The sequence below is a fragment of the Haliotis rubra genome, unplaced genomic scaffold (assembly GCF_003918875.1).
Source record: "Haliotis rubra isolate DU_JTF1 unplaced genomic scaffold, ASM391887v1 Scf633, whole genome shotgun sequence".
NCBI classification, from domain to species: Eukaryota; Metazoa; Mollusca; class Gastropoda; order Lepetellida; family Haliotidae; genus Haliotis; species Haliotis rubra.
This window is the reverse complement of record NW_025767339.1, coordinates 220122-243840: the sequence shown is the minus strand read 5'-3', so window position 1 is coordinate 243840 and position 23719 is coordinate 220122. Positions and strand designations below refer to the sequence as shown.

General features: G+C 36.5%; 1 protein-coding gene across 11 annotated transcripts; it reads right to left on the bottom strand.

The window, feature by feature from the left end:
- Nucleotides 1-14: 14 nt before the first annotated feature.
- LOC124256646 lies at nt 15-22363 on the bottom strand. 11 transcript variants are annotated; one of them, XR_006893021.1, is made up of 10 exons: nt 22073-22363; nt 16311-16436; nt 15167-15273; nt 14228-14299; nt 12843-12863; nt 9377-9397; nt 6779-6923; nt 6113-6204; nt 429-1244; nt 15-290 (listed from the first exon to the last, which is right to left on the bottom strand). XR_006893021.1 is itself a non-coding variant. In XM_046690622.1 (8 exons), the coding sequence occupies exons 1-8, from the start codon at nt 22183-22185 to the stop codon at nt 1172-1174; spliced, it is 678 nt and encodes a 225-aa protein (XP_046546578.1). In that variant the 5' UTR covers nt 22186-22360; the 3' UTR covers nt 408-1171. The 11 variants fall into 11 exon arrangements, 1 of the variants encoding a protein (XP_046546578.1); XR_006893016.1 differs by lacking the exon at nt 6113-6204 and having other exon boundaries at nt 22073-22360; XR_006893017.1 differs by lacking the exon at nt 6113-6204 and having other exon boundaries at nt 15-248; nt 597-1244; nt 22073-22360.
- Nucleotides 22364-23719: the final 1356 nt, after the last annotated feature.

The window sequence follows — 23719 nt, the reverse complement described above, 5'->3', positions numbered from 1 at the left end:
CTGTTAAGTATAAAGGAAAGAAAGAAATCTGAAAAAAAATCTGATGAAAAAAAACAGGTAAAAGATACCTGACAAAAAAGGACATTGCACTGTGTCTATGGAATGTGCTCCTTCATAAATAATATGTACAGTTAACACACATGACAAGCTATAGACATTGGGCGCCGAGACACTGCATCTACAGACACCTGCTGCAACAAGCACCTGGGCGCAGTCAGACACTGCATCTACAGTGCTGCAACAAGCACCTGGGTGCAGAGACACTGCATCTACAGTGCTGCAACAAGCACCTGGGTGCAGTCAGACACTGCATCTACAGTGCTGCAACAAGCACCTGGGTGCAGAGACACTGCATCTATGCATGCAGAGACACTGCATCTGCAGGTGCTGCAACAAGCACAGTGCATCTACGGTGCTGCAACAAGCACCTGGGTGCAGAGACACTGCATCTACAGTGCTGCAACAAGCACCTGGGTGCAGAGACACTGCATCTACAGTGCTGCAACAAGCACCTGGGTGCAGAGACACTGCATCTACAGTGCTGCAACAAGCACCTGGGTGCAGAGACACTGCATCTACAGTGCTGCAACAAGCACCTGGGTGCAGAGACACTGCATCTATGGTGCTGCAACAAGCACCTGTTCATGAGTATTCTCCAGTTCAATACAAGTTTCCACTCTCATGCAAGTGTGTATGGAATTACCTTGAAAATTTGTAACCATTTCAAGACTACAAATATAAGAGCCTGAATTTTAGGACTATTCTCATATCTGAAGATTGAACATGTTCAAGAAAACTGGAAATACACATGAGCAAAAATATTTGTAGCCTCCCCATATAGACACAAAAAGGACAATATATTCCAACAGACAAATAATCAATTTGAAATTTCGTAAAAAGAAATTTCCAGTATGATCTGTTGTGGTGACTCCACACCTGTCTGGCATCCTGTAGATGTCATGTAGATGGCCACAATAAACCACAATCCCTGAAGAATGATTTCCTGGCGACTAGATCCATGGAATCACACAAGCACAAGACACTGAAAATACCAATTCCAAATTCCATTGCCCAATATACAAGCATCCTTGTCAAGTCTCTGCCACCACCATCAGGACATTCACGATTTCCTCCGTCAGCTTCAGACCTCACCTCTTCCTTGCCTCTCAAGTTAGGCCTGCACCATCTTCTCCAGCTCCAGGGGGGACTTGGCCTCCTCCCTCGCCTTCTCTTCCTTCAGTTGCCTGGAAAACAGCATTCAGACAGTTACCATCTGGATTATGGATAACTTTCTGTGAGGAGCGAGGTAGTGGTTGTCCAATTAATTGAAATAATCGAAGATTGGTCGCAATGACTAAACGACAAAGCAATCGATCATGTTTTCTCATAATCGAACACACAATTTTGGACCACTTGTTTGCTCTAACAATATTTTTCACAAGGTTGGTTTCGTCTGTTACATTTCATAAGCACTACAAGTTTGTTCCACGTCATGATTGAATTCTGTGCAATGTACAAAAAAGCCCCAAAGAACTACATGTTTTTTCTAGATTTTTTGTGCATTAACACACACAGTCAGGAAGATTTGATAAATGACGCTAACCAATTATTTTCGATGATTGACTGACTGAGTGCCTTTAGTTTTTGTTTGGCTTTTAGCAATATTCCAGCAATATCATATGGGGACAATCAATTGTGCATCAATTATGGTCTTTTAAACCAATTCCCAACATTAGAGATTGATGGTTGTAATGAATCAATCATCAATTTTTTAAACCAATTCCCAACATTAGAGGTCAGGAAGCTTGGTTTAACAGTATTTCAGTAATATCACAGCATTTTCTTAATGTAGGATGAAAGCTTGAAGCTTATTTTTCTGTTTTTTTAACACTGTACTAAGCAATATTCCAGCTTGTTGTATATATATATATGTAAATAATCGAGTCTGGACCAGACAATCCAGTGATCAGCAGCAAGAGCATCGATCTATGCAGTTGGGATAAGAATAAGATGTGTCAACCAAGTCAGCGAATCTGACTAACCAATCCCGTTAGTCGCCTCTTACGACAAGCATAGGTTCCTGAAGACTAATTCTAATGGGGATCTTCTAACTCAGGATAACTGTACAGAAAATTCCTAAAATCTTTACATCTTCATGAAAAGTCTTATGAAATCTGACAGCATAATATATTAGAGCTTGCCAAACTTTAACAAACATGCATGTTAAACAGAAACAGATTAGCAACAACAATCTCTTGTCCGACAGGCCTCATGGAAGATGGCAGACAAGATTATTGGGGCTATTTCGCTATTGTGACAGTTCCCAACTCATTGCAAAACTATTTAACCAACTTTGAAGCTTGATAATCACGGGACGCTGAAATAAAGTATTTGTTTTGGGTTTTCTATTTCAATATGAAAATATTAGTACATTCTACTTGAACAGATTAACAAAATCAAACCATCACTGAACTGCTTTTCAAAATTCTCAAATTTCAAGGTCGAGGAACATGAACATAATAGTGACTACTGGAAATATGAATGGTTGTGAATACTGTTGACAACATTTCAATTCCTACTGAATGAAAGCAATAAAGTACTATCATTGAGAAAACAATGTTGATTTATCATTACTCTCCAGATCGAGTCAGTGACTATGGATTAATTCAACTTTCGACAATATTTTAGTATTTCAAAGCATTCCAGTGACATGTGAACACCCAAAGTCATGAAGGTGTTAAGACGTCTTCTACTTTTGTGACAACCTTGAGCACTGGTATGGTCCTGACTAGTCTAGTAAAACAATCAGGGTGAATGAAACACGAGAGACTTTTGCAGAAAAACAGACCAAATGAAGTATTGCAGTGAGCCCAATCCCTGAACTGACCCCCAAACTTAAGTAATACAACTGACGCTCTGAGATAAATATACAGACATACAAATAATTCACTCACACGATCAGTTCAGCATATCCTAACATGGGAAATTGATTGTTACCCTAAAACCTGACATAAACTGTGTCTGTTTTACCTTGCGACAATGCAATTTGCTTTTCGTCTTCATATCTTTCATTTGACTGATTAAATAAATGTAGGCCATTGTAGAGCTTTACTGAACAGAATTTCAGTTAAATCATAGCACATAGGATGAGGCCAAAGCAAGGCAAGTTTATTTTAGACATTTACCATCTAGGAGCAACTAGCATGAAAAAGCAGGGTGCCAAAAGACCAAAGTGAATAATCTGCTATTCGGACATATAATCCTGGTAAATTAAGGGAGGCAACTCTGCAAGTGACTTTAGACAATCCAGACCACTTCTTCACTTGTGCTTCCATAACCAACAGGTTCTGGTACAGCTAAGGGACACAACTCCAAAGTAGGACTTCACATTGATATATCTACACACATATTGCAGGACAATTGTATTCAGGCTGCATGGTTTCATACAAGTGCATTGAACATATTAGAATTAACAGTTTAGCTGGTGCATTTATCAATCAAGTGATGACAATTTACGCCTCATTTCTCTGTATATTATAGTAATTTTATCAAGCAAGTGATGACAATTTACACCTCATTTCTGTGTAAATTCTAATACTTTTATCAAGCAAGTGATGACAATCTACACCTCATTTCTGTGTAAATTATAGTGCATTTATCAAGCTAGTGATGACAATCTACACCTCATTTCTGTGTAAATTATAGTGCATTTATCAAGCAAGTGATGACAATTTACGCCTCATTTCTGTATAAATTCTCGCAATTTTATCAAGCAAGTGATGACAATTTACACCTCATTTCTGTGTAAATTATAATACTTTTATCAAGCAAGTAATGACAATCTACACCTCATTTCTGTGTAAATTATAGTGCATTTATCAAGCAAGTGATGACAATTTACATCTCATTTCTGTGTAAATTATAGTAATTTTATCAAGCAATTGAGACGACATTTCAGTATAGATTCAAACACCTTTATCAAGCAAGTGATGACAATTTCCGCCTCATTTCTGTGTAAATTCAAGTACTTTATCATGCAAGTGATGACAATTTCCTCCTCATTTCTGTGTAAACTTTATTAAGCAAGTGATGACAATTTACACATCATGTTTCTAAACTCAAGTACTTTATCAAGCAAGTGATGACTAATGAGATGACATTTCAATGTAGATCCTGACACCTACATCAACCAAGTGATGACAACTGAGGAATCATTTGTGGGTAGATTCTAACATCTTTATCAAACAATTGACGTGGCAGACTTCACATGAGCAAGCAGGAAATTAACTGATCAGTGCTGGTCAGTGAGAATGGTTTACATCACTGTTAGCTCAAAGCATGTAGAGGAACTTTGAAGGGAAGTCAAAATTGGAGCAGACTGAGGGAATAAAGACTGTTAGTTCGTTCGTTTCTTTGTTTTGTTTTCTGTCTTCATGTTCTGGAGCTTCTCTGTGCAAAAGTCACGAATCCAGGACAAAATCCACCCGGACAAAATCCACCCCAAAATTGCAACCTAGGACAAAATCCACCTGGACAAAATCCACCCCGGACAAAATCCACCCTAAGAATAAAACAAACTAATGACATGTTTAGTCACAGATGAATTTTATTCATATCAGTCATTCATAATTGAATGATTACGTACTGATCAAAGTGTGAGACTACTTAATGATACATGAAAGAGGATTAAGTAGTGATCAAAATGTGACAAATGGAGAAACATTTAATGTTTGAAACAACATCTAGGAACAACAGCCAATTAGGAAAACGTAAATGCTATCAAAACAATGCTTGAGAAAAGGAACTTGATCAAAGATCAGGACACACTAAAACTTTTAACAATAGCAATTTGAGAAGGGTGGATTTTGTCCATTTTTTTGTTAAGAAGAGGTGGATTTTGTCCGGGGTGGCAATTTTGGGGTGGATTTTGGGTGGATTTTGTCCGGTCACCAAAAGTCACACCAGTCTACTTGCCTGAGACCAGTACATAATTCTGTGGGCAAGTGACAATCCAGTGGTTTTAATTGTATATGATTTACCATTAGTGTCTTCATCCCATTAACTTCTTTGAGTAGAAACAATAGGATGAATATACAGACAAACTTTATGGATGAACAACTATATTCAGGTGTTGCGACATTTCGATACATATTCTTGTATCGTTGTCAAGCAAGCACAAGGACGGGGCAAGGGTGATAAGGATAAGGGCAGGGATGACAAAGAACAGAATGAAAAAACCCGCAAGACAATTTGCTTGACAACGATCAAGAATCTGCATCGAAATATCGCATCACCTGAATACAGAAGTTGTTCATCCATAAAGTCTGTCTGTATATTCATCCTATTGTTTCTACAGGGCCTTAATTATTATGATTATCATATAGTACGTTGAAAGTTAATCAAGATGTTGCATATCAATAGAATTCCCTCACCCTGACCAGATTTATCTATGTTGACAACACTTTATACATTCTTTTTATATGCATCCAAAGACCTGACCAAAGTCCTCATTCTCTGGACTTACATTGTCAGTCAAGATCTAAGAGGTTTTCATACTTTACATCACATTTGATGGCAAGTTTGTTTCTAAACCAGTCCTCAATACTTCAGTTTTGCAACAAGAAAACCTGACAGTAAATATAAATATATTAAAGCATTTGTAGTCTACATCAAGCAGGAAGAGCAACAAACTCTAAGATCTACTGAAATAAGTAAAACAAATCACCTGCGATATTCTTGAAAAGATAAAATCTCTATATCAACATGATCAACAACCCATTTAAATATACTGAGGGAAAAAAATAAGGGATCACATGAAACCACAAGTGTTTTTTTATTTGCTTCCAGGTTTCTTCTCAAGCTATGCAATACAACGCTTGTGAAGAAACCTGGAAGAAAATATAGGAACGCTTGTGCTTTCATGTGATAACTTATTTTTTTCCCTCAGTATATATCAAAAACCCAAATCCAATTAACAAACACTGAATGTTCCAAAAAATGCATTCATCAAGTTCTGCATAAGAATGAATAAGCAAGAAAGCCTGCTGCAGCTGAACGGATGAATGTTTGCCCATGCTGCAGTTGAACAAAGAGCTGCTGGCAGTATACTTACACATGGGTATGTAAATGAATATCAAGGAAGGGGTCAGACCCTACGCTACAGACTTTCTTATCTCCTCCTGTGTTACATTCAGCACATAGTATCTGTAGGGAACAAGTTACACGCAGGTTTCAGAGGAAACAAAACATACTGGCAGCAACTTCTTACTGATCACTGAAAATATCACTAAAATTAAACAAAACATGATTTTTTCATATCATTCTGTTACAGATTAACTATGTTAGCAAAGATCCATTTATAAAGGGCAAGAAATGTGTTAAGAAATTAAATTTGTAAGACTACTAGTACCGTACCATGGCCAGAAAATGGTTCCGTTAGATCTCGCCCACTGCGCAAGGCCCACATATCCAATGAAGGTCTCAGTGTCATTGTACAAAGCAGTCTTAGAGTTACCACTGTCTAAGACTATGTTACGGTATGGGTGATATTAACTTCGCGGTAAGATCACTATGGAAAATGGCACCCTCGCGTAATGAATAGTGAGGTACTTTTTTTAATTCCATTCAGAACTGTCAGTTTATGCTCGTTTCAGGGAAATTAGTTCGCTTGACACTGATTGGCAGAGGAGAGTGTTCACGTGAAGTGAAGGGTTGTGAGCTGCTCCCACAGAGAGGTAACAGTGAGACTGTGAATGAGACTAACTCTTGATATACTTACTTCTTCCTGACATGGATGACAATGACAACTGTCACACAAATGATGAACAGACATGCGCTGGCAATGGCAGCAAATGCACCATGGGAAATGTTAATTCCGTCATCATCATCTGGGTCTTGAATATTCTTTGCTGATGCCGGATCCCCTGAAACAGACACAGGCAGTTCTGAAACCAATGGTTCCAACACAAAGACACAATACCTAGCTGCCCTTGCTCTAATGAAGAAGCAACATTCTTAAAGAACTATTTCCGTATAACGCCGTATTGAGTGTACCATGCTGTGATCATGGCTTTGATTGTGCTCTTAGTAGGCCTAAATAAGAATGTTGATAAATAACTGTTTCTGAGTTGGTTACATTCTATACATTGATAAGGTTCATTAAAACAGAATATGAAATAAACCAGCTCACATTACCATAATGATATGAGGTCTGCCTTGTTAAATCATAAAATACTAAGTGCACCTACAATGTTCAACTAATGATGATTTAAAAATAAAATAAATAAATATATTTTTTTAAACAACTATTTGACCTACTTTGTTCCACTAATTATAGATGATTTACACTCAGGAATTGGGAAAGGCACATGGGCCATTTTGCACATTAGAATAAAATATGGCCCATTAAAATTTTGAAGTTTACTATTGATACAAGGGCAGTGGCCCATTCTAAATTCAGAATATGGCTAATAATCCTCAAAATGGCCCATTGTCAAAATTCTCTATCCCAATCCCTGTACACAACAACAAAATATAAAATCTTCACCAAATCAACCACAATACTGAAACCCATGCAACTATGACAACGTGAATGTGTCCGGACTTTCAGGGTAACACTACCCATAGTTCCCTGTAGACATCCTCTGCCACAAGCCAGCAAGACATGAACGACTGGCCCGTCTCCCATCATCTACTCTACTCAGACGTTACAGACCACCCAATTCTTTCCTATCACTGTTATCAATCTCTCATGCCATGACAGGTAAACTGTATTATAATAAACAATGGTTATAACAAGCTCAAAAGACCATAAGTTTTAGTTCATTGTAACTGCTGATTGTTACACGCATTTTGACTACAATATAGAGAACTCGACTGGGACCTATAAACAGTTCCCTATATCCATCGCCTTGTCATAAGTGTGTTCGTTATAAACATTGGTTTTTGAAATATGACAGAATCATGACAGTCTGAAACTATTTTGAGTAGTGCCCATCAAGTTCAATTTCACCAATACTATACATTTAAAACGAAAAATTCCAATACTTAAAATACAAATTAAATGTTTGGAAAATATCATTTATGTTAAATCCTTGTATCAAAATTCAATTCATTAGGACAAACAATATGGCCACTCTCAGCATTGCTGATGTAGGAAGTACGGTTAAATGCCACTTTTAACAGTGAAATGCACTTACTTATTATAACCATGTAGAGAATAAAACCTCTGCCTCAAGCACAATGAGCAAATGTTTTCACTAAGCCATACCTTATACATATATAAGGACATATTCAAATAATCCTCAATACAAATAACAATATCTACAATTTATCAAATTTTTCAAAATGATCTGATAATCAAACTGAATGATACTTGCACGCTGTGATACCGATTCAGTGCATCCAGCCTTGTTTACAAACAGAAAAGGGTCGTTGTATGACATAGTAGCTAGCTTGTGGCAGTGGCGTGATGCCAAGTGACGGAGTGTAAAGCCTGTCAGGAACAGGCTCAGTGAGGGAATATAGTAAATAGGGTTAAAATGTCAGAAGTGAACTGTCCGCCGTGTCAGAGTGACCTGTCCGCCGTGTCAGAGTGACCTGCAACCTGAACAACCAGGCAAACCTTTTCATCACCTAGATCGCAAAATCCCCCTGAATGATCTGTTTAAAGACTGATAAAAATTATAACATGTTCACTTTTGGATATTGAACCAGCATATCAAACTGTAATTTGTACGTATTGTAATAACTGTAAGACCATATTCAGTGGGGAAAGGTCAACCAAATTTGTCTGAAAACCAATATCAGATTTTCAAAATGGTTTCTCCATCTATGCAATTGCAATATTTCAAATCAAGCAAAGATACAGATCATTCATTTAATGCTGCCAAAATCACGGCTCATATCTGTTATTGATTTTTACCAGGTAACACACTAAAAAGAAAAGGTTAGCCTTTTGTTAAGTAAATTTACAACAATAAAAGCATATTAGTAGTATGGAACATGTCACTGCTAGTAGTCTATCTAATTTCTAGAAAATGGCAATAAAATCACCCCAGACATGTTGAAAGCGAGAAAATCACCCACATCAAAATAATGTTCACAGTGTTACAGCGTTACATATGTTACACCAACATATGGGCACGTGTTAGTACAGTATACCGGCAATCACTAACAAGCAGGTTTAAACACAAATGAAACTTGAAGAGATATTAACTCAGCAAGGGAAGTGTGGTATTCTCCATGCATGGGATAACAGAAGGCAATATCCATCAAAACTAATAATGTAACCAAGGTAACGGGAAACTAGTAAAAGAATTCATGGTAACCAACGTGGTCATGCACAACACCATGTAAGACAAGCATTGGTCAATACCTTTCGTTGTAACTTCGTCAGCTGTTTGGGAGGGAAATAAAAACAACTATAGTGTCGCTGCAGGTAATAATGAATGGTACAACAGTAACAGGAGAGCCTATGTGGCGTTGATATTCAAACATGACTTATGAATAACAAGAAAACAGCTTTATCAATATCCCTGCCTTGTGTCACATTGGAGTAGCTGAGTATGGTTTTACGCCGCTTTTAGCAATATTCCAGCAATATCACGATGGGGGACACCAGAAAATGGACTTCACACATTGTACCCAAGTGGGGAATCAAACCCTGGTCTTCAGCGTGACGAGCCAAAGCTTTAGTGAACCACTAGGCTACCCCAATTCGTAATCCGTCCCAGCAACAATATAATCAGATGTTTGATTGTGAGGCATTTAGAAGTTGGTAGGGTAATACAACACACTTGATATGGATGTGAAACTTCTTTATTATTTATTAGGCAGCACATGGTACTGTCAACAATAACTATTATACCGGAGATGACTGGTTACCTGTGACAAATTAACACTGTCAACATAATTCCATATCAATCAATCACTTTAACTACAATATTGTATTCGTGAATAATTATTCGTGATTCGCTACTCTAATATTTGTGATAATTATCATATTCGTGTATTCATTACAGCTCTACTTGATATGGATGTGAACCTTCTTTATTATTTACTAGGGCTGCACAATATAACCGGCTTACCGGTATTAACCGCTTCAGGTGGGGTGAGGTGAAATTGGGTTTATCGTCGTGCTTGAGAATATTTCGCTCATATGATGACGTGCATGCGTGTGTATGTGATGTGCGGCTGCTTGTACTAGCCCAGACTTAAGCTGGTTTTATAGTGCTAGCCCACTGAGATACCACGCCGCAGTGAAGCATGAATATCCCACTCAGACACAGTATACTGACTCCGAGCCGACCAGTCCTTGATGTACACATTAATGCCGAACGCCAGGCAGGGACCAACAAGTACCATATTTTAACATCTTTTGGTATGACGCGGTTGGGGATCAAACCCGCAACCTTCAGCTCTCTGGACTTGTATTCGGAAAACTTCGTAAAACTCGGAAACCTTGATGATTGTGGCAATTGTGGTAATGGTGATGGGAATGATCGTGGTGAAATTACATTTAAATATTATCTATATTCTTATTTTGTCATGATTAAAAGTTTTTATTAAAGCTTAATGAAGCATAGTGATTTTGTTGTGTTTTATAAATAAAGCGTTAACTTGATCATTAGTAGTTTATTGTTAAAAAAACCTTCTTGCAATATATTGCAATACATATCGCAATATAAGCTTTCGCATCGCAATATATCACAATATGAAAATTCTCTGCAATACCCACCCCTATTATTTACACATGACGTTTCTGGGCTAATGCTTGCCCCTTCATCAGTGAATGACAGTCAATAGTTACAGAGGTATATATAATATGTACAGGAAGCCACAGAGTTGTTTTTACAACAGATTAGTGAGAGAATTAAGTTAAAATAGGGTAAACATAATGTTTGTACAACATGTTTACATAGATTGAATGATCACAGATGATCATAGAAATCCTAGCCGTGAACATTAGCTCTCTGCTTAAACAAAAATAAATGGAAGTTATCCACATCAAACGGTCTAAACCTGAGCTGAATAGGGACCAGGGTGTCTTCCTTCCAAATGCCTGGTGCATCAAACTAATTTCAAACAATGGTCTTTACCTAAACATGCTGTACACCCCAATCGCCTATTCCCATCACTGTAAACCCTTTACTGGCATTAGCCCAGAAACGTTGCGTGTAAATAAAAAAGAAGTCGCACATCCATATCAAGTGTCTTGTACTGACAATATAATCATTAAATATAATCAGAATCAAATAATATGTAAGTAAATGTCAGCTATATTAAAAAGAGTGATATGAAGCCTTCAGAAGAGACAAGTGCTAGTGTGCTTGAAATCAGTAGTTTCTGAGAACAACTGTCCCCAGTGCACGCAGTCTGCACTAAGATGAAAAGCATGGAGAAAGGTGTTAAAAATAAATTTACAACAATTTTGAACCTCATTTTAGATCATGACCAGAAACATCAGAGTGTATAAGCTGACTTTTCCAACTAAAACAAAATGTCTTCCTATTTCGCACAGTATGCCCTAAAACTAAAAGATGGGCAATTCAAATAAAGCTACACATTTTATTCATTGCTGAGTAGTGGTGGTCCGATTAATTGAAATAATCGAAGATTGGTCGTAGTGATTAAACGACCAAGCAATCGATCACAATTTCTCATAATCGAACACAAACAATTCTGGAACACTTGTTTTCATTAACAATATTTTTCACATGGTTGGTTTCGTCTGTTACATTTCGTAAGCACTACAAGCTCGTTTCAAGTCACGATTGAATTTATGTTAAAGATTCCAAGAAATTTATGTTACTAACATACTAGTCATCCTTTAAAGATGTGAAATTTTGCCAAAACCCAAAAGAACTACTTGTTTTTTACCTTATTTTTATGTGCATTAACAAATTTCATAAATGATGCTAACCAATTATTTTCGATGATTGATCGGTAGTAATGAACCAATCATCAATTATGAGATTTTAACCAATTCCCAACACTATTGCTGAGACTAACAAACGCATGTGGACCATTACTGTGATCAACATATAAAAAGGGAATGTTGTTCAATACCAGTCAACAATATTCAAGATACTCCACAGCCTTTACATAGGCCAAGCAAACAAGTGAGTGACAGTATGAGCACCAGGGTACGATGACACACCATCAGTCAAATTGAATACACAGGTCATCAAATTTATACTCATCCACTGGCTCATACGCTAAGGAGGAACAATGTTCTTAATCTCCTGATAACAGTTGTCAAATTTACTCTATTTAAAATATGATTATATACATGTACACAAGATCAGAAAGGAAATAAGTAAAATTTACAATATTGAGAGAACACATGCCATCTCTTCTTGTAATTTTACCAAACTTGTTGGATTCTGGTCTGATTGCCATATATTGTTGGATTGATGTTAAATTAGAACTGAGTTATTTTCTTACAGTGTCATCCGTTATAATATGCTTGTCAATTTGACATATGCATAGATCGTTATACTATGGTTGTATATTGTGTTGCTATTTGATGTCATGATTTTGTACCCAAAAAAGATGAATTAAAAAAAAAAGGAGTGATTACTATGAGGCAACATTCAGGACAGGAATTAGTTGTAAAGAGTAAAACAAGGGAACAAAATTATTACCAAATTCATATTTTTAAAAATGTTAAAAAGGAAAAATACACACAGATGAGTATAAACTGTACTCCATATGAACTCAGTTACCTCAATCACACAATTTATACATACTTGCCATCTCAACAAATGTTTAGAAATATGGCAATAAGGGAACTTACAACAGAAACAGCCATGCACTACCACTAATGTGGTGGAACATACCTTTTGTTGTAAGCTCATCAGCTGTTTGATGAAAGGAAAAGAAAATATCGGTTACTTGTGAATAGGCTACTGGGTGGTACAATGAGGAGAATCAATGATGGAATTATTAAGAAATAGTACGAAAAATTTATTTGATACTGTTCAGTAGACGCGTATGGTGTGACACGTTCAAGAGACAGGTCCCCAGTTATTCATACATATGTGATACTGCATGTCCATGTACAATGGATTTCTGCATGTAATGAGTGAGTGAGTGAGTGAGTTTGGTTTTATGCCGCTTTTAGCAATATTCCAGCTATATCACAGCAGGGACCCAGAAATGGGCTTCACACATTGTACCCATGTGGGGAATCAAACCCGGATCTTCAACGTGACGAGCGAACGCTTTAACCACTACGCTACCCCACCACCCATGTCGGCATGTAGCATTAGAACGTGTCTACAAGTATTATTTATTTAAAACATAAAACAAACTTAAGTAGAGGGATTTAAAGTTATTGGATGGAATCAGATGTAAGGAACTGTAGAAAGAAAAACTTAAATGGTCAAATTTGGTAAAATGTCAGAAAACTTAGCTGTTTTTCAAAAGCATGTGTTAAGAATAGTAAAGCGAAACATATTTGGTAAGGATGTGGAGAGCGAAGAATTGACTTCAGTTTAATCCTGCTTTGAAAGGTATATCAGTTATATTATATCAGTTTGAAGTGGAACGAATGTCCCAAGTGTAACACTTGATAAAGCCTGAAGCAGATGTAAGGTACTGACAAATACTGCACCAAATCAGCGATTAAAACCAATGATCATAGGTTTGAGACATGACAAAGGAACTGATCTCACAGCAAACTGCAGCGCAACCTTGATTACCAGAATGTAAAGAAGACAAACTTCCAAATGACGTAATTTTCGAACTTCAACAGTGAGAAATATCCACATAAATACGACAAATTATGTGAAAAATTGACAATACACAGACCTTTCTGCAGTCAATAATAAGAAATTATTAGACATGTAAGAGTAAGTCTTTGTTGTCAAACAAAACACAAAGCCATATATTCCTAAAGTAAACTAATAAATGTTTAATGATATGTGCCAAAAAGGTCCAAAATAGGAATACTGACTTGAAACACAATTTTGAAAAGATTGATTTTTTAAGTTTCTTCTTGCACACTAGGCATCTGATCATTCCTAACACTGGAATAGCGTCAGAGATTGGTCTTGCCTACCAACAAATACATTTAAATCAACATGCATGAAATTTCTTTTGAGTGCCTTTATCAGCCGTGTGATTCATTTGACGACAAAAACAGCAGCAAATACCAATGCATGCAAACTAAAATAGAAAAAAGCCCACAGAGTGAAATGACTGTTTACAACAATTATACTACCTTCAGTTACATTGATTTGATCATTATTTGTGTTAACTGTAACACCTGCAGAGCCATCCTCCGTCTCATTCCCTGGAATGTCAGCCAATACAGAACATATTTAACATGATAGTATGTAGCCTTGAACAAAGGGAGATGACCCATGTTAACATTCTGAATTACCTCCCCTTGACAAAAACTACTCATTCAGCATCCAAATGAATCATGGAGATGAAATGAATGATTGTCTTTTCACTGAAAGCATGATTATGTTAAATGAAACCCTGCATTCTAACTGCACATAGTTCTTTGGGAGTACTGACTGAATCAGGGAATGTTGTATCATTCCAAAGTCAGCGATATTGTTCAAATCTCCATGAGAAAACTATGCTTCATCATGAAATAAACAATGCCTCATTCTTAATTGTAATTTATCATTTAAATATCTTACATTATATAATAAATCTAAAGCATTTGTGTATTTTTCTTTGACAAAATAGCCCCATACCAATATTCTGTAACTGATTTCTTTTGGGCCCAATGTCTGTTTTGCTTTGTGGAAAGTCATGTTTTCAGTGCCTGAAGTTTTTTTTCAATGCATGGCAGATTACACAGTTTACAGTTTTAGAAAACAACACTAGCTGGTTCCCCTACCTCCGAAAATACATTCCATCACCAATACTGTGCACAGTAAATTAAACATGCTTCATGAGCATATCAAGCTTTTCAACACCGAAAGAATACAACAGAACATTTTTTAAGTTCATGAATGTTCAGAATATTCAATAATACACAGTCTGTCAGCACCAAATAAGTGATTCCTCATTGCCTGAACAAAAAATTTGGATTGTCATGTGTAAACGATCAATGTAGACCATGATTTGATGATGATGATGATGATGATGATGATGCTGATGCTGATGCTGATGCTGCTGATGATCTTTAAGATTTGCTACTTACGGATGCATGTTATGTTGTTTGCATCATACATGTAGCCTTTACAACACTCTGTCACAATCTTGAACTTGGCCTTTGTGTCATTCCGCTCCTTTGTGCATGGGATCTTCCTGAATGGGAAAATAAGTCAATATAGTGATTTTTGACACACTTGCTTGAATGATCACATATTTCTTTAAATAAAAATATCAGTTATCCTACCCAAGAGCAAGTCAGGATAAGGTAAAATCACATACATCCACTCAAATGAGGTAGGCCATTAACTTGGGGCAGATTGCTTTTGGTGAACGAGTGTTAAATATCATGAAGATTTAAACATTTATCAGAATCACATGGGTTAAAGACATGCAACTGATAACTCGAGGGTTCATCAGTCTGTGTGACATTTAAAAAGAGGATGACCTTACACATATCTATCACTTTGATAAAAGTAGGACAGGTCTGAAGTTGTCAGACCAAAGGTCTGATTGTACACTGAGACTCTAAATGGTCAATCATGTGGTAATTAGATCTGTCCCTTCTTTAAGAAAAATAAATAAATAAAATCCTTACCAAGCATATATAACATACCAAAACAAGCATCATCTTGTTATGTTACAATGAGCATGACAAATTTGCTTTTGAATAATTTGAATGTAACTCTGTATAGATGATGCAATGGTTAAACGAATGCTGAGGTGTTGTTCCAGTTTTGATACAACCATGGGTATCCATGATGCCACATCTCCATTTTCATTGACGAGGCCTGGCAGTGGTGTAAGACTTCCAAAACATAAAAAAATTCTCTGAGAGAGAAAAAAGAAGCATAAAAATAACCATCAAACAGTCAGCTGTTCCCACCTGAGTGAGTGAGTTTAGTTTTACGCTGCACTCAGCAATATTGCAGCTATGTGGCGGCGGTCTGTAAATAATCAGGTCTGGACCAGACAATCCAGTGATCAACAGCATAAGCATCCATCTACACAATTGGGATATGACGACATGTGTCAACCAAGTCAGCGAGCCTGACCACATGATCCCGTTAGTCGCCTCTTACGACAAGCTTGGGTTACTGAAGATCAATTCTAACTCAGACCTTCATGGGTTGTTCCCACCAGAAGAAAAAGGTAAGCAGGACAGTCAAAACTTCACCAGTCCAAATACATACTCGTAATATGTGCACATCTTGAATGTAAACCAGCCACATCTGGACTGGTAGGACTCTGTGCATAGTTTTTGGCCATACTGGTTTACATCTGGCTTCATTATCTTGAGAGAGGTACAAAACTTGGCTCTGAAAGTACATGGAAATACAGTCTTTGAAACTCATTATGAAAGTCATGGGGTCCTCGTCACAGCTCCACTGTTAAAAGTAGGGCTGCACAATATAACCGATATACCGGTATTAACCGGTTCAGACATGAAAACGATAAGTATTGCGATACGCTGATAGAAAACCGGTATTTTGACTTGTATTCGGAAAACTTCGTAACACTCGGAAACCTTGATGATTGTGGCAACTGTGGTTATAATGGTGGTGGGAATGATCGTGGTGAAAATTACATTTAAATATTAAATATATTCTTATTTTGTCATGATTAAAAGTTTTTATTAAAGCTTAATGAAGCATAGTGATTTTGTTGTGTTTTAGCTTTATAAATAAAGCATTAACTTGAACATTAGTAGTTTATTGTTAAAAAAACCTTCTTGCAATATATTGCAATACATAAGCTTTCGCATCGCAATATATCGCAATATGAAAATTCTCTGCAATACCCACCCCTATTATTTACACATGACGTTTCTGGGCTAATGCTTGCCCCTTCATCAAGTGAATGACAGTCAATAGTTACAGAGGTATATATAATATGTACAGGAAGCCACAGAGTTGTTTCTACAATAGATTAGTGAGAGAATTAAGTTAAAATAGGGTAAACATAATGTTTGTACACCATGTTTACATAGAGTGAATGATCATAGATAATCACAGAAATCCTAGCCGTGAACATTAGCCCTCTGCTTAAACAAAAATAAATGGAAGTTATCCACATCAAACGGTCTAAACCTGAGCTGAATAGGGAATAAAGCGTTAACTTGATCATTAGTAGTTCATTGTTAAAAAAACCTTCTTGCAATATATTGCAATACATATCGCAATATAAGCTTTCGCATCGCAATATATCGCAATATGAAAATTCTCTGCAATACCCACCCCTAGTTAAAAGTTAAAAATGTCTGGAAGTACCTTGATTCAAATACCATAGGACAAGACTTCAAATACCTCTGTACCTCTCTGAATCCTTAAATGCAGAGGTATATAGGTCATGTCAGTAGGACTGCACGGAACTACCGGTACATCGCAATACACCTTCCAAACGATACGTATAACACCTATTGCAATGTTTTTGCCCAGAACCGGTATATTGGGTATATATATTGTATATGTGAAGTTTTGAGATTATGTCTATTTTTTAAGTTAAAATCTACACAGACTTTCACTGAAGTTTTCCATTGTAATTAATTGACAAAACAGCATACTTTACATACATTTTATAAAAAAAAATGCAATCCCTCAAAGTCAAAATCAAACCTAAATTTGAAATTTCTGTTATCTCAACCATTAAGTTCATTATTATTGATTTAGTTTGTAGAAAATAGGCTCTGCATCAGGGGTGGAAATAACCCATTGACGTCCGAGTCCAGTGTCTTTTCCTGTCGGGCAAGCAAATTTGTATATCACACTGTACCGGTGTCCAGTTGACTTTCCAATGTTAATTATGTTGTTTATTTAAAAAATCAACAAGAAACGGACGGTCTAGCGGAAAAATTATCAGGGCAAGTGACTTTACATGTGCCACTGTACCGGAGTACACTAGCAATTTTAAAGTTATTTCCACCCCTGTGCATGTACAATCAATGTCACTCACTGTCAAACACTCAGGTTCCCAATGCAATGTATATTGCAATACATATCAGAATGCAGGTACCAGAATCACAATATATTGCAATACAATTTATTTGCCAATACACAGCCCTACATGTCATACAATGTTTATGTAGTATGTCATATGTGAATATTAACAAAGCACAATTCTGATTAGAATATTCAACAAAAGCGTACTGTTAACATGTCACATTCCACTGTACCTCACTAGCCTAGTTTACCTTCATGCTGGCTCTCACTGGCTTAGTGCTACCAGATCACAACATAGATTTCAAAAGAAATTTAGAATGCTTGTCTTCTTACTAACTGTGGCTAATCAAATCCTTGTTGACAGATGTTACATCTGTCTGATCAGTTTGTTGCTTCTACTAAAAAATAATTTGAATTAAAAAAAATATTTTGACTTGTATTTTAATAAAATAATACAAATATTTGTAACCAGTTATCATAACATGATATGGTAATTCACCAACAACTTTATGTCAATGAAATATATTGGGATGAGAATGAGTATGAGTGAAAAAAGAGGAAAATGAGCCGGGGTTCTTGGCGGCCGCAAGATTCACAATAATGACCCCAGCGTGATCAAATCCGGGGAATTACCGATGATCATTCATTCGACTTCTTGTCATTTGTTTCAAGACACAATTTGTCAACTTTTAAAAAGATAAACACATACATTGGTGCATAATTTGTAACATTCTCTGTAACATTTATCGATTTATGGTAATGCAAGCATTTTCACTATTTGTATAATTTTGGTTCAAAAGACTACAAAATTGAAACACATTTCTAATGTCGCCCATGTTCTGCACAACTTGCAAATCTGCAGTACTCAGGGCTCCAGATAATTTTTCAACATCAGGAATATGTACTCCTTATTTTTTCAACATAGGAGTACTGGATAAACTTAAGAGTACATTTTGAGTACTGAATGGAATTTAATGGCGTATCAGTAATCTTGTGTTTCGTTTCATATATGCACCACAACATTACTACTCTTGTGTAAACAGGTCAATAAACAATAAACAACACTCTTTCAGCCAAATACGTCTGTAAATGATTCTAAGACCATACACCATTGCTGTGGTGCGTATGTGCTACGTTTTCTAAATTATTTCCTACCGTATCGTGCATATTTTTATCCGTACATACGCCGATACGGCCCTTATCTGGAGCCCTGAGTACTTATTATCGGATCGATAATATGACTGATATGTATGTATTTTGATGAAGCGGGGATGGGAATATATTTTCCTTCAGGGACAGAGGGAGTAATTACTCTTGGAATTACAATGTATTTATTTAGTATCATGGACCTGTGTAACTGGAATCTGAATAATAAAATAACATTGTTGTGTCTGCATTGTACATGACATGCAAGGTGCTTTGGAAGGAAAGCACACTCATCGAAGTCGTGATATTAACTGCCTTTGACATGTACACGAGGTCAGGGGGAGACAATGCAATCATTTATCAGCATGTCCCAACTGGCATGTTCCTGATGGAAAAGTAAGCAGCCTTATTTTTGGAGTTGTTACCTCTGTTTTTAACTAATTAGCAGGGCTGCAACAAATACACTATGGGGTGAATAAGATATGTTTTATGAATATTTGGTAACAAATACAAATATTTATTCATGAATACTTTATGGTTAATATCAAGAAATATACAAAACAAACATGTCATGTAATTGCCAAAGCTGAACATTTAAATATTTTCTGCAAGGCATAAAATCAATACATTGCGAACAATGCCGCTTATGGCCTAATGACAATGCTGTAAGTGGTCTTTGCAACTGCGCTGCCTTTATATATTCCATTTTGCTTATCTCAATTAGACAAACATACCAACTCAAAACACTTCAAAAACTTTTTTCATAAAATATTTGCAAATATTCAATTCTAGTGACCATGAATAATGAATTGAATTCATGAAGGCAGACAGTTTGATTCAATGAATATGTGAGTGAATTCAGTACTACTAATTGGTATGACTTACGTGGGACAATGTGACATATTCCTTGATGAAATAGACATCATGTTTTTAGAGCAGGACATGTTTCAATGTTGACGATTCTTGTTGTTTATTGGATACATTTCTTGACTGACCTGACATCCTGTGTTTCCATCATTTGGTTACATTTAAAGTAGTGTGTACATCACATTGTAGGGAATTGGTTAAAATCTCACAATTGATGATTGGTTCATTACAACCGATCAATCAGCAAAGATAATAGGTTAGTGTTATTTATCAAAATGTCCTGGTTATTTTTGTTAATGCAAAAAAAAATGAAGAAAAAAGCATGTAGTTCTTTGGTTTGTTTTTTTTGTTGCAAATTGCTTATCTTTAATAAAGGATGAGATGTATGTTAGGAACATAAATTTTTGGGGGTCTTTACGATAAATCCAATCATGACTTGGAACGAGCTTGTAGTGCTCATGAAATGTAACTGACAAAACCAACCTTGTGAAAAATATTGTTAGTGCAAAAAGTTCAACTGATGAAGGAAACTGTAATGATCCTGAAACGTTGTGTGGGAAATAATAATAAAGAAGCTTAATCCACAAAAAATATCTTGGAAATGCAAAAAGTGTTCAAGAATTGTTTGTGTTCGATTATGAGAAAACATTATAGATTGCTTGGTCGTTTAGTCACTGCGACCAATCTTCGATTATTTCAATTAGTCGGACCACCATTAGTACATCAGATGTTCAAGTAGGGCTTTGTTCTACGATATATAATATGAAGGCATTTCTGAAAGACTGATGTTGAATAGAGAGACACGCTTATAGTGATTAGTGTTTCTTTACAATCATGATTTAGAGGCCAGTGACACTTGTTCAGAAAATAACATGTTGTAATATCAGAATTTGTCATACTGTACAATCCATACATGGCCAAAAACCTTGCAAAACCCTAGAATTGTGTGATGTACTAAAATAGACATGATGTTTCTTTAGAAAGAAATATCCCAGGTTATGACTGACCCATTTGGCTTAGCCCTCTAATAGCCCATACGCACTGCCTGTGTAAGATGTGATGGCCATCCGATTTACATTTTCTAAGTTGAACGACAGATTTGTTCGCAGATATGAATATCTGAATTTATGTTCATAGAAATTGATGGTACAATTAGCAAGTTGAGAAAAACATACAGAAATGGAATTTTGTTAGGTAATAGCCACATGTTTGGTGGTAATACTTGTCCAGCATATAACTAGATGACTTTGCACTATACCATGGTGTGCTCACTTTGATGTAGGCCTTAGCTGGAGTTTATTCATATAAACTATAGTGGAAATACCTGACACCAATGTTACGCTGAAGGGGTTGTTGTCGGCACAGGTACTACAGATACGTACCGCAGGTGCGATTCTGTATACAGATATGTACCTTAAACAAAGTCAAAATACAGAAACGTACCCGGACCCTAAAAGCCGCATGTGTAGTTGTTCCTGTTTAACTGATTGCAATTGGTATTCATATGCATCGCGAAATATCTGTTACTGTGTATTCTCATTACTTACATAAAGCAATCAAATGTATCTAATACAACACATGACAGTTCAGATCAAGAATACGACACAATGGGAATGGAATCGTCCTAGGGTACATTTCTGTATACCCAGGGTACATATCTGTAGTACCCGTGCCGACAACGACCCCTTCAGCAATATTAATAATTTGACAGGCAAGAAAATTGTTAAAATGTTTATAAGTATAAAAGAGAACAAGTGTATAAGTATAAAAGAGAATATCTTCAACAAAAAACTTTGCTATACTACTTAATTTTATTTTAAAATATTAGGATGCTGTTATCATGAATATTTTCCAAGTAATTTTTGAAGGAAACAATCTTTAGAATTGGATTCCTGTAACTGACAAAGTTGTGCTTCTATTTATTTGACACCAAGGCTGCTCAGAGCGGCTAGCACACTTTGATAATTGATTGTAGATAGGAAGCTGATAATAGGTCTACTTACTCGGTTTGTGTCGCGAACAATAGGAACGTCAGTGCCAACATCGCCACCAACTGCGTTGTTCTCAGGTAATGTTGTTGTCCAGAGGAGAAGCGATTCTTATCATCTGAGGCCATTTCAGACACAATTCAATGACAATAGTTGGAACAAAATTGAAAGTATGTCCTCTTAATATTCAAATCCCGTGATGCGAATCAGAAAGCGCGAATAGGTACATCTCGCTGCCTACGTGAACTTTGGTCTCCTGAACAAAAATAAGCCGCCATAGCCGGAAGTGCAGTGACGTAGCAGACGGACACTTCCTCTTGTCTGATTGTCGAAAAGAAGGCATCTGTTCTGAAAACGGATTTATTTGAGAAAAGGAACCGAGTGGTCCAGTTTATTGACTGGCATTTATCATCCAAAACTGTGTTCCACAGGAGATATCGCTTGTGTGAGATCAAACGATATCTCCTAGGAGATATCGTTTTCACAGTAGATTTTGTACAATGCCCTGACAAAAATGCTATGACGTCATGTACTTGATGACGTCACAATGCTATGACATCGCTGCACTGCAAGTCTAATGGCAGTAAAAAGTTCAGAGATGTACATTTTTCATTGAAAATTAATGAAGAGTGATTTTGGATGATAAATAGAATCTCACCCTCGTGTCTTCTGATATCAAATATATCAACACTCGTTGATAAAGTAAAAATATCCTCGGCAAGCCTCGGATATTTGTAACTTTAGATCTATCAACTCGTGATGATGTAATTGATATCAGAAGACACTTGGGTGAGATTCTCTATTTACTCTCTGTCTGAATATTTTGAATAAAAAAGCAAACTAGATTTCATTTGAAAAAGAGTCCATGGGGTAATCAGACCTAGTCCTGTGGGAAATCGACCTACTTCTGTTAGAATTATGGCAGTTGAACAAGGACTAGGCGGACGGGAAAACAGAATGGTTTACGAGCTGGGGCTTTGTACCCCGATCAGTGGACTGCCACCGAGCCTTTAAAATAGGTCACCTATCCATCAATAAAATAAGTGTATTGTCATATAGTATTCATGGAAATAGAAATGAAATGGTTTTGATGTTAATTTGATAGTTTGAGAACAATTAACAAAATGAGGGTCGAGTCGATGCATGCGCTCTGATATTTCATATCGAGCGCAAGACTAGCTTTTGACCTAATAGATATCATCTTTAGCATCTAAATTCACATAATATTCATATTAATATTGTAATATTAATTCTACGTTGAAAATTCAATAAAAGATATAAATAATTACAACGTACCTATGCATCAAATTTATTATATGACGTTTACTGTGTGAACCTAACACTCGAGTCAGCCAGAGACCATATACCGATGGTCTCTGAGTCAGCAAATCAGTTCATTAAAAGTTAGTAACTTGCATGATGCGATCCAGAATTGAAAACATGGACCCAACTTAATTTCTGAATGGACCACTAAAATTGAATCGGGGGGATTGAGTCATGGGCCAACGCCTAGAATGAACTCGGGGTATACATTTGATCATTGTAGTGTATTGGTGATAATAAGTTGTGTCACTAGTATTATCTGGGTGACAAATACAGGATATTACTATCACAGACCACTAAAGGTCAACCTAAACGTCACACACCTGGGCGGGAAGGGGG

What these genes read in the sequence shown, in the direction of transcription:
- LOC124256646 (XM_046690622.1), bottom strand. Translation starts at nt 22,185, where the DNA reads ATGGCCTCAGATGATAAGAATCGCTTCTCCTCTGGACAACAACATTAC. An exon ending in TGACGAAGTTACAACGAAAG is followed by an intron (nt 6,924 to 9,376) that starts GTATTGACCAAT and finishes TGTCTGTTTCAG; the next exon opens with GGGATCCGGCATCAGCAAAG. An exon ending in GTCATCCATGTCAGGAAGAA is followed by an intron (nt 1,245 to 6,778) that starts GTAAGTATATCA and finishes GCTGTTTTCCAG; the next exon opens with GCAACTGAAGGAAGAGAAGG.